Genomic DNA, 12,624 nt, shown 5'->3' with positions numbered 1-12,624 from the left:
AGTTTGAGGACCCCTGGCCTAGGATAACCCTATGTCCCGTTTTGGCCCTAGATGTCCCAACATTTTGGCAAAACTGGGCATTTGTCCCATTTGCTCTTGCCAACTGATCACCTGGGGCTGAGGGTGGGGGGGAGGAGCTTGGGCCAGCCCTGCACAGGGGTGGAGGGGGCTTGGGCAAGTGGCTCAGGCCAGCTCCATGAAGAAAGGGGAGGGAGAGGAGGCTCGGGCCAGCTCCGGGCAGGGGGAATATGCTCACTCTACCCCAGGCTCCGTCTTCTGGCCTGGCCAGGGGATGGGGCCTCAAAGGGAAGAAGAGGAGCAGGGCTGGGGGGGGGGGAGGGGGGGAAGAGAGAGGAGGAGCAGGGGGCAAGGGTCAGAGTGCCAGCGCTCCTGCAGAGCCCTGAAAGCGGCTGGGGCCCATGCAATAATCTGCTACTGTGTGAAGACATATCCTAAGGATTGAATTAGTACATATAGAAGATAAACCCTTCAGGACAGGATCAAAGTACATTGTTAGGGCACTGAATAGGAATACTGCATTACTGTTATCTTTATACCTGTTATGGATGTAAACTCCAATGGCAAAGAAATCCTACAAAAATTAACATCAACCATTAAAGTGAGGTTCAATTTTAGTCATTTTTAAAGTCTAGTATCCAAAAATCTCAAATAGTAAAATAAGATTGTTTTAAAAATAATCTTGTAACAAACAGATTTCTTCCTGAAAGTCAAGATGACAGGCAAGTGGCATTCTCTCAGTTGTTCAGAAGCCCATTTTCTCAATATGTCTGGGCAGCCCTCCCATTTAGAGGGCCACATGAGCAACATGACCACTGCTCAACATTAGGGACATCCAATGAGTATGTTCACCAGAAGTTTCAGGTAGGCTTACTAGGGGAAGAGGAGCGCTCCTAAAATGAACAGCTTCAGCTTGTTGCTCAAATCGCTGAGGTAGAACAGAAGAGAAAAGAGAGGGGAAAAAAGATTGTTGAACAATGGCACATGATTCCACTTCCTCTATGGAAGATCAGATTTTTTTATTTATTTTTTTTTTTATTTTGCCCAGCCAGATACAGGCCCCTGGGTGCAGGTCACACATCTCTGTGACAGCTAATCTAATTCTAGCACCAACTTCTGTTGTTTAAAATTCCTACATTGCTTCAGAGGACACTTTCCAGAATTAATTAATCAAAACAACAGAATTTGGGCAGAGTGAAAGTAAAAAGAAAAAAAATTACACTCTGTTCTCCAATCCAGGGAAATTCTTCATGCTAAATCTTTGTGTCTGGAAAATGAAATCTTCAATAGTTTGGATGTACAGTATTTCCAATGAAGAGGTCAGGCAGGTTCTGAGCAGAAATGTGCAGATTTCTGGAAGTCCCTGGATCTTTTTATATGGATTACAGCACTTGGCAAGCAAAGAAGAACAATGTATTAGAACTAACAACATATGTAAGGAAACAAATCCAACAACAAGTAATCCATATCACTCCAAATGCTCTGTTTTGCACGCAATCCAATTTCTATACTTTGGTAAGCATAACACAATCACCTAGTGAACCTCAAACTTTTGTTCACTAGCAGTATCAAGCTATGAGAGCAAAAGAGAAAGTACAAAAGGGGAGGTTTAGGAATGATAAACAGAGAACAAACTAAATAGGAAAAAAACACCTGAGGTTGAACAACTTAAAACAAGTCATCTGTTTACTATCTGAGCTGCTATGTATTGTGTCTCACTTACCACAATAATAAATCACAACGTCTGACTAAAACAACTCAATGCTTGGCTGCTCTGCTGCATCCCATAATTTCTCTAATCATTTGAATACTATGTGAGGAATGTTCTGTAAACATGTCAGATGATTATTTCCACAACATTCCACCATTCACTAGAACTGTTAATGTATAAACAGTTCATTTTATACTTTGCAATGCTCGCAATACAGAGGTTAAAAAGGTCTTCACTTCATGCCAGATTGTTTCCTAATTCACATAGCCTTGTGTGCAGCAGTCATTTGCTTCAGTTACCGTGGTGTAAAATGTATTCAGGAAGCGCTTTCCATCCCAATGGATCTAAGCTCACTTCACAAGCCATATAAACATCACTGTTGGAGGCAGTCACATTGGGGCAAGAGGAAGTCATTTGATACACTTAACAACAACATAAGGAGAGGGAGGATTGGGGCACTTTTGTTCAAGGACACCAGGGCAAGCCCTTATACTTACAGAGTGCCTTAGTAGTTAAATTTATTAACCTTAATTTGAAATGTTGCTGATTTTGTACTCTATGTATTTTATAACTTTCAAACCAACCTTTGTACAAATTTAAGCACTATACCTAGATGTACTGACACTCTTTCTTAACCTGTGTAGGAGACAATTTTAACATTAGCTTTAATAAAAAAAGTTTAAATCTAACGTTCATGCAGAACAACCAAGAAGGACCTCAGTTTTTGGATTCTCATCAGAGTTCCACATTCAAACTCAAACGTATTCATTTACTTTAGAAAGCTGAAATCTGAGTCAAACCTCTGAAGATCTGAACATGTCTAGTCTTTCACCATCAAGCCACTCTCTCTTATTAGAGAAGAGAATTTTTTATACAAAAGTGTCTAATCTGCATAAACAATTAAAAATACAATACAAGTTAAGCCTGATCCTGCAAACATTAAAGCATGTGCATAATTTACTCACATAAGTAGTCTCATTGACTTCTGTAGAAGAACTTGTGTGAGTTAAAAGAAAAGGAGTACTTGTGGCACCTTAGAGACTAACAAATTTATTTGAGCATAAGTTTTCGTGCATCCAATGAAGTGAGCTGTAGCTCAGCTTATGCTCAATTAAATTTGTTAGTCTCTAAGGTGCCACAAGTACTCCTTTTCTTTTTGCGTATACATGATCAAGTGGTCTGTATGAATGGCCGCAGGAAAATAAGGCCCAGATCCTACAAACTGAACCCAAAGGTACTTTACAGGATTAATGGAAATACAATAGAGGAGGTACAACCAGAATGGAGTTGAAGAGGACTGATTTTTGGAGTTGTCAGACGTGTTGGATGAGAAACAAAACTGGTCTTGAAAAACACTGACTGCACTATGTCCACAGGCAAGTCTAGGCACCCTGGGGTTGTTTGGTTTTTGTCATCTCAGAACCTAAAACTGTATTGAGAATCACACAGGCATAGGCAAAAGCCTGTGCTCTTGACACAGGCTCAAAGCCTAAACATTTCTTTTTAAAATGTCTAAATATAAAAAAAATACAGTAACGTAGTAATTATGCATCCACATCCACTCATTATGTCCTGAAAAACTACTTCTATAATCCAAAGCTGCCTCAATGCTCATGAGTCAGTGCATTTTTGTCATGTCTTTTTTAAAAAAAAAAAAAAAAAAAAAAGTGTTTTAAATCAAGCTACTGGATCTTGTACTAAGAAAGAATGTGTATAAACAAAGAAGTGCCTAGCGTAGAGCACATAATACAATCTGTGATAGCAAATGAAATGTTTTAAAAATTAGATCAAAACGCAATTGATAACACATTTAACAAAAAGGAATGACACATGACTTATGGATTTCTCCTTTAACAACTGTGGGTAACAGAAAACTGTGAACTAAACGGCATCCTTGTTGAAAACAAACAAGTTTCATACCTCATGCACCTCAAACAAAAATGCAGCCCTCTATGAGGCTGTGTTCTGTTGTTATCAATGGTTATAAAACTAGTTCACCCTTTATTCAAAATCTATTAAGTTAGAGTTACCACTCTCATCATCACAGAAAGTTACATTTCATCCAGTCCCAACTATTTCACACTCCCTGCTTAGTAAAACATTTTTCACAAATGAACTTCTTCCTACTGAACCTGTGTAATAGGAAAACCAAACTCAATATCTCCTGGGTTGAGCCCTACATAATTTGGGCCATGATCATGCAGTCTAATTGGCACAGGCAGACCCCTGCTAGCTTTGTGGAGGCATATTACATGTGCATAGAGGCCCACCTGCACAAAGCACATTGCCAGATCAGGGCCTTATTCTTTTGCTATGATATCAGTATTTGTTTGAAAATTCTGTTTATGAAAATCAGACTCACATCTCTTATTGATGTCAACTTTAAACAGACATTATACACAGCTATTAATAATTATAATTTATACTTCTGAATTGGGCTCTCGATTAATCGCACTGTTAAACAATAGAATACTAATTGAAATGTATTAAATATTTTGGATGATTTTCTACATTTTCATATATATATCATATTCTGTGTTGTAATTGAAATCAAAGTGCATATTATGTTTGCTTACAAATATTTGCACTGCAAAAATGAAACAATAGTATTTTTCAATTCACTTCATACAAGTACTGTAGTACAATCTCGGTCATGAAAATGCAACTTACAAACGTAGATTTTTTTTTGTTACATAACTGCACTTAAAAACAAAACAACGTAAAGCTTCAGAGCCTGCAAGTTCACTCAGTCCTACTTCTTGTTCAGCCAACCGCTAAGACAAACAAGTTATTTACAATATCTCCCTTAAATGTAAACTAAGAAGAAGGCAGCATTATCACCAGAAAGTGAGAACAGGCATTTGCATGGCACTTTTGTGGCCGGCATTGCAAGATATTTACGTGTCAGATATGCTAAACATTCATATGCCCCTTCATGCTTCAGCCACTATTCCAAAGGATATGCTTCCATGTTGAGGATGCTTGTTAAAAAAATAACGTGTTAATTAAATTTCTGACTGAACTCCTTGGGGGAGAATTGTACGACCCCTCTGTTTTATCCGCATTCTGCCATATATTTTATGTTATAGCAGTCTTGGATGATGACCCCGCACATGTTGTTCATTTTAAGAACACTTTCAGTGCAGATTTCACAAAACGCAAAGAAGGTACCACTGTGAGATTTCTAAAGATAGCTACAGCACTCGACCCCAAGTTTAAGAATCTGAAGTGCCTTCCAAAATCTGAGAGGGAAGAGGTGTGGAGCATGCTTTCAGAAATCTTAAAAGAGCAATACTCTGATGTGAAAACTACAGAACCCGAACCACCAAAAAAAGAAAAATCAACCTTCTGCTGGTGGCATCTGACTCAGATAATGTAAATGAACATGCGTCGGTCCACACTGCTTTGGAATGTTATCGAGCGATTGGCTGAACAAGAAGTAGGACTGAGTGGACTTGTAGGCTCTGAAGCTTTATGTTGTTTTATTTTTGAATGCAGTTTTTTTGTACATAATTCTACATTTGTAAGTGCAACTTTAATGAATAAAGACATTGCATTACAGTACTTTTATTAGGTGAATTGAAAAATGTATTTGTTTTTTTACAGTGCAAATACTTGTAATCAAAAATAAATATAAAGTGAGCACTGTACACTTGGTATTCTCTGTTGTAATTTAAATCAATATATTTGAAAATGTAGAAAAAACATTCAAAAATACTAAAATAAATGGTATTCTATTTCTTTTTTTAAATTGTGCGATTACTTTTTGACATAATTTGCTCAAAGTCACATAGGTAATCAGTGGTAGGGCCAGGGATAGAACCCTGACAATCCTCTGCCCTAGCCACTAGAATATATTTACCTTGCATACATAAGTGGACATACTCCAGCATCTTTTGATTAGTCAACTTTAGTTGTTTTGATCACAGAAAAGTTGAGTTCTATCATCCCTAACGATATAAGAGTAACACTCCTAGGCAAAAGTCACCATAGCATTTCAATTATAGTTAAAAAAAGTCAATATTTTATTTTAAAAGTGTGCATACCACACTCATGGAACAAGTCTGAATTTTGTTAAAAAACCACAAACACTGCTGTTCTGCAATACTTGCTGATGCTATCATAGTACCACACACCGCATAATATTAGAATTCTGCCTTGCACTCCATTTCATAATCCTGCAGAAGGTCTGGTGCCAGGAGTTCAGGGACCTTTAGCATTTTATTGTGGGTTCAATTCCTGCACCAGGCATGTTTATTTTAAAGAAAAACCCTGCAATCAGATAGGGAAAGGAGTTCCCTGAAACCAGAGTGAGGAACCAGGGAGTTTCACAAGGAGCACACTACAGTGGTCATGAGCAGGAGAGGCTATGCAGGAACAGATGGAACCTAGTTATTTGGGGGTAAGAATAAAGGAAGATTGAGTGCTAGCATGTAAACCAAAGCAAGTCAGGAACTACACTAACAGGGATAGATGCCAAATGATCTGTCTTAGTGGAATTGTTTATAGAAAAGTTGTATCAGATGATCTGCTGCATACTCCTCCTCTTCGCTACCAGAACAGAAAAGGTAATTTGTACCTTACTATACAGAGGATTTATTTAATAGAGTTACTCTAGTGACTCCATGGTTAAGGTCATGTTGAGATCTCTACTTAACACAGTATTAAAATCCCTATATTTCATAGTTTAATGACTCAATTAGTCTCCAAATGTTACTCCACAACTCTTCAAAAGACTGAACTTTCCACCTTTTTTTTAGTCAAAGTTAAAGCTTACACTTTTTAAAAAATTTCAGGCCTTTGCAGCTAAAAAAAAAAAATCACTACCACAACCCCCAAGTTTCACATGCAAATACATTTTCATAGCACCTCAGACACTGAACTCTTCACATGTGAACAGAAAATCATTTTATTTATCTGTGATAACATTGTTTAGTTCTGTGAAGAGCAGATCCACTAGTTACTTCTGTCCTCTGATGCTGCCCAACTAGCTCTCTTGCCTGGGGTCCATACTTGGATCTTCCCCAAAAGCCCTTGCCTGCACTGAATCCCAGCTTCCTCTATGCCCCTGCATCCCCTTCCACCTCTAATCATGCCTCCTTCCCAGTCTTTCTGTAACATATGTCTGAGCAGCAAGCTCCACTCCTCAAGCAGCTGCAGCTTCAAGTCTCCCCATCTCCTGTCCCTTCTATGCCCCCTGCTATTCATAGGATAGCAACCAGGAATCTCCAGAGGGATGGAGAAGAGACAAAAAGATTGGGGCAGGGATCGTCTTTTTGTTCTGTGTTTGTAGCGCACCTGACACAATGGGGTCCTGGTCTACAATAAGGGCTCTAGGTAATACAAGAAATAATAAAGCTACTTGTCCCTTCCATATGGAGAGGGAATAGAGCTTTTAATGTCCACAGTGTCTCCTAGCCAGAATGGCACCATTGGAGGACGTGGGGATCCCCAGTAAAAATCCCACTACCCTCTCCATCCTAGAAGCTAGAAGGAGCAAGGCGAACCGGGCTTCTTCTCCACTTCAGAGGTTCACAAGATAACTGTATTTCACACCTACCTCCAACTAGCAGGTTTAGTCCTCTAGCTACTAGCTGTCTGGTAAATTTTTCAAACCCTTGTTTTGGTTATTCAGACAGGGTATTTCTAGAGCAGTCTCTAAAGGCAAACACCACAACACAATAAATCTATCACCGCTTTGATAAAGTAATCTGTAAATTCTCTAGATACACATTTCACCAGCTCTACAAGAGCCAAAGAAGAGAAGGAGGGGGGAGTTCAGTCCCATGCTAATTCATTCCCTGAAACTCTGCTGAGATTGTTGATAAGTGTGTCTATCAGGGCCAACTGTGATAGCAGATTTTATGATACGGAAATGACTAAAAGGATATCTGTTATAGGTGACTGGCAGTCATTACAAGGATATACAAAATTTATCTGATACTTAACTGCCCAGAAGCCAACACAAAACACAAGGAGACCCACTGCCCTGGTGAGAAATCCAGCACTATCCAATTTCCGGAAACTGGAGGGAGCTGAGATTCCTATCTAGCTGCTGTTTCTAAACCCTGATTGCAGCGCCACCATTCATGCTGGCCTCCAATGAGGTGTCTAATAAATGTGAAGCCCTTCCAACATCTGTTGGCTGCTGCAGAAGAGAAGCATATTTTCACTGTTTCCTTCTCTTCTACTCTAGGCTATTCTACTCTGCTCTTGCCTCAGTCTCTTAATTAATAGAGAGAGACTAGGAGGGAAAGTGTGTGTTGTTCTACCCCTCTCCCACCTCTTACTTTGGTCTTCCTCTCCAGTCAACAGCTGGTCTCTGCAGCTTTTCATATCTTTCCAAGCTGAGGCAGAGTGAAACGGACATGGTTTGTGTTTATTTCACTGCTGCCTAATTGGTTCTAAATAGCAGCAGTGGAACTGACAAAACTCGTCAGTTTTCAGTCTGCTGTAGCTTAAAAAAACAGCAAAAGTATAGGCAAGGGAGTCAAGTCTGTAGATTTAAACACTAAAAATATCTCCAGGCTCTTTGCATTCCTGTTTGAATTCAACTCAGTTTCTCTTCTCTGTACAGTCCATACCTTAGAGGCCCTGCTTTTTAAGCCACCAGTGTCCTTTAGCCAAGTCAATACAGCTCCTGAAGTGTTTGGAGGGGGTCACTGCCAAGCAATGCAAAGCACTCCAAACCCCTTAGCAGCTGAGTGTATTACAGTACCTCTACAGCACTTCCAGCATGCATGGACTTAGAGAGTACAAAAAACGGGCCAAATCATTCTCACTGACAAATATGAGTACCATTAAAGTCAACAGGATTACTCACACAGGCAATGCATCCGATGAAGCGAGCTGTAGCTCACGAAAGCTTATGCTCTAATAAATTTGTTAGTCTCTAAGGTGCCACAAGTACTCCTTTTCTTTTTGTGATTTCCATGGGGCTGTTATAGAATTGCAAATGGGCAGGAAGCTGCCCACAAGACAGTATCTTATTAAGATTTAGCCAAAGTTATGAAAGAATTTGAGAATCCCTGTATTAGTGATTCCAAAAGTACATTATGCAACTGTTATGATTTACATCAGGGAACTGAATAAAATAAAAGTTGAAAATACCTAGCTGAATAGATACAAGTATGTTGTTAAGTCAGTCTCAGGCTCTCCAGTACACCATCACCACAGTACCTCAGCACTTCATCTTGACAGTTTTAGATACATTCCAAGATCATTCAGAATCCAGACATTGCTGTATTGACAAAAACCTGAAGGCTCACTTTCTAGTTCTTCTGACAGCTTTCTAATCTGTCCTGTATGGGATATCAACATGCATTTTTCTAATATACTTATATTTGCAACATAATGTAGCCCAGAGTGAACTAATCACAGGCATTTCAAAAAAGTTGTTTCTACTTTTCCAAATCTAGTCAGCAATCTAAATATTGATTGCGTGTGCAGATACTAAAACCTTATCGTGCATGGACAATCAGCCTCTTTTCTGTGCAGGTAATTCAGTTTCAGCTGAGCCATATCCACAATTTTATGGATTATCTCAAGTGCCTCGTGCAACATACTTCTTTCTGTTTGTTTTGTAACAGTAAGAAACAAGATTGACAAGAGTTAATGGAGTTACTCCAAACACTGTCTCCTACACTGTTTAACAAGGACTTCACTCCATTAGTCCTCATTAAAGAAAATACATCTAGCCCAGAGCTTGATTGTGTTTTAAATCCTCTCTCTCGCCTCAAAAAAAAAAAAAAATCAAGAAATTAATTTATACTAATCCTTGCATGATGAGAGAAATACAAAGTGTAATTCTCCTAGTTCAAATTTAAAAAAACAAAAACAAAAAAACCCCCACCTCTGTAGTAATTGGAGTAAAGACTTAAAATGTACTAGGAGACTAATCACACACATACCGGATAAATATGGCTGAACATTTTAAGGACAATAGAACCCACAATAAGTGTCAAATGTTTCTTTTGTCTGAAAGTGTTAATTTGCTCAGAAGGCAAGATAGTGTAAAGCAAATAGAAAATAAAATTACGATTGCGCTTATCTATTTTCTTGTCATCTGTTTTGTAAACACAAATCTAGAACTAAACTGAATTGAAAACACCAATTTCAAGGAACATTGAAAAACTCCCCATTTTAACTATCAGAAGTCAAAAATATTTACCAAAACATCTACAGAAGCTAAATATTTAAATAGGTCCAACAAATATCACTGTCCTGTGACCACCACCATGTTAATGACATTTACAATATATTTAAGATGTTTCAAAGTGCAAAGGAAGTCAAACAAACAACAGGGCTACCAGTGTTAGAACAGTTAATTCCAATATCATGTACATCAGGAAAGTAGGCCTGACTGTGTATGATGCTGTCAAAACTTTCACTGTGCATCTAACAAGCAGCAAGACTCTGACACTAGCTAGCTTCATCACAACTGCCTTTTCTAACTTCTGCAGGGAAATATAAACCGAGACCTTCATGGATAATTCATCATGGTTTGTGCCATAAATTTATAATGCCATTTATAAGTTTTTGATCATTGGTTTACAATAGGCTTAATAAGAATGCTATAGCTTGCACTATGCACAGAGTAAAGAATAATCTATATTTTTTGAACTTTTTGGGCCACAAATTAAAACAGATCTCAGGTTTAAAAAGTGTTTTATAAAGTAAAAGCCTCTTCAAAACTGAAAGATTTACATAAAGATAGTTGGTGCCTTAGAAGGGTCTGAGTTGGTTTTACTTCCCCCACCCCCAAGTTTTGTCTTTTGTGGCTCTTGTTTAAATACATAGGACTGAAAAATGCAGGGAACATCCCAGTCTCTAGGTGGGGGACTGAAAGGATTTAGCCTGGCTGAGGCCTACTTAATAGATGAGGCCTGTAGAACTCTTGCAGCCTTAGCTTCTTCACAAGAAGAAATAAAAATTACATTTTGGGCTATGAATATCAGGCATGTTCATGGAGCTTGGGGCAAAGAGACGGGCAGTTTCCTGATGTGAGGTTTCACAGTAAAGGAGAGTTAAGCCCTGCATTTTCATAAATTGAGGGATTCAGACCCAAGTATACCATATTCAGGAGTTAGCAGGATGCCTAGCATTTGCTTCTCTGCGTTCTCTCTGGAAAGACTGTTATAGAAGTTGGCACAGGATAGGCAAGTAAATCCTAACTACTTTCTATCTTTAAATCTCCTTCTTTCCTGGGATCTATGGGTCCCCAATTCTCAATATCAGACTACATTAAGGAAAGATTTCATAAAACTACAACTATATAACACACAGCTGCATAGATTAACTGTAAAGAGCATGAAAGCTAGTTTTTAATAAGAGTAAGGGTGGGGGGGTCACAAAAAATAAATCACAAAATAGATACTGTTTAAAAAAAAAAAAAAAGAGGTTAAACCAAATCAATGAGACACAATAAATACTGAACTGCCAACAGGATCAGGCCGACTCCCTTGATAAACAGGCACTCGCCCTCCACCCCACCCCACCTCCTTTCCAGCGTTTGTTTGTAGGGGGGTTGCCTCAGTTTCCAAGGCGCTCTCCCTTCCCCACTCCTCTTCAGTCCGCTTCCAATCTGAGCGAGAGCAAGACTCCCCCCAGTCCCAGCACATCCCCACCCTCATCCCCTGCCACGGGACTGCCCCCCCCCTTTGTCTCTCCCATTATATAACGGGGAGGGACCCTCCTGCCTCTCCCCAGCAGGGGCTCCGGCTGCCGCTTCTCTGCCGGGTTCACACTGCGGCTCCCGGGTCTCCCCCACGCCTGCCCTTGCCCCCCTCCGTCCGCGCCCACCTGTCCCGGGGGTCGATCCAGCTGGTCTGCTTGGTGTTGTGGTCAATGTAGAAGACTTTGCCGTCGTAATCCCTCGCCTCCTCCCAGCCATCGGGTAAAGGGAGCTGCCCATTCCCCGCTTTCCTAGGCATGGTGGGGCGCCGGGGGTAGCTGCTCCATAGGGCCAGGAAGAAAGAAGGGAAGCGGGAAAAGCCCCCAGTGGGGGCGGGGGGGGGTCCGGAGCTGGGGCCGTAGAGAGTCTCGTGCAATCGCTCAGGAAACCCTCCTCGGCTTCAATCCACCATGGCTAGGCTGCCGCCGCCTGCTCCAGCAGCACCAGGGCAGCGTTCCGGGCCGAGCCCCGCCGCTGTCTGGGTCCGGAACGGGGGAGCCCGGCTCAGCCCCGGGCAGCAGTCGCCGCCGCTCATTAGCATGAGATTAACATCCATCTCATCTGCATGCACATTCCTCGCCGCCGCATTCCTCGGCCTTAACCCTGCCGCTGCCGCCGCTGCCCACAGCAAGCGCGCGGCGACCCAGGCCGGACAGAGCCCCGCCGGGAAGGGGAAGGGGAAGGGGAAGGGGCGGCCGGCGCGGCGCGGCCCACAGCCGCAGGAAAGGGGTCGGCTTCCCTGCCCCGGCGCTGCTTCCCAACGGAGCAGCGCGCGGAGACGGGTCCCTGCCCGCCCGGAGAGCCGGCACTGAGCCCTGACCCGCCGCCGCCGCGCCGCCGCCCTCCTTTGTGCGCACCTAAGCTAAGGGCGCCCGGGCTCAGCTGCGTCGCGGGTGGAAGCGGCCAGCGGAGAATCCTCCCCCGCTGGCGGCTGGAAGGACTAGGCCCTCCCCGCGCTCTCGGCGCTGGCCCCGGGGGCAGAGGGGGGCGTGCCTCGCGTGCACCGTGCGCTGCCACGGCTAGGCTTTGCTCCTCGGGGCCCGCAGCAGACAACGGCCTCCGCGACCCCACACCCCGCGGTTGCCAGCCTCACGTGCTCAGCGGCTCATGCCGCAGGCCCCCCGAAATCCTGAAGTATGACTCTTAAAACGGGTTGTTTTTATTTGATTTGTAAATATTGGGGTCCCTTTCTTTGGCTGCAGGTTGCTGAACCTTGAGGTTG

The 12,624-nt window shown here is 41.9% G+C and overlaps 1 protein-coding gene across 1 annotated transcript in view; it reads right to left on the bottom strand.

The window, feature by feature from the left end:
* The window catches only part of WWC2 (WW and C2 domain containing 2), a 174,171-nt gene extending 161,995 nt beyond the window's left edge, over window positions 1-12,176 (bottom strand). The window contains 1 exon segment of the mRNA XM_038400627.2: window positions 11,531-12,176. Coding sequence (XP_038256555.1) covers window positions 11,531-11,661 — 131 coding nt within the window. The 5' untranslated portion in view covers window positions 11,662-12,176.
* Between the last annotated feature and the right edge of the window lie 448 nt (window positions 12,177-12,624).

This window comes from Dermochelys coriacea, chromosome 4, assembly GCF_009764565.3.
Source record: "Dermochelys coriacea isolate rDerCor1 chromosome 4, rDerCor1.pri.v4, whole genome shotgun sequence".
In the NCBI taxonomy this organism is placed as follows: Eukaryota; Metazoa; Chordata; order Testudines; family Dermochelyidae; genus Dermochelys; species Dermochelys coriacea.
Note: the sequence above shows the minus strand (reverse complement) of the source record. Positions and strands in the feature narration are given on the sequence as shown.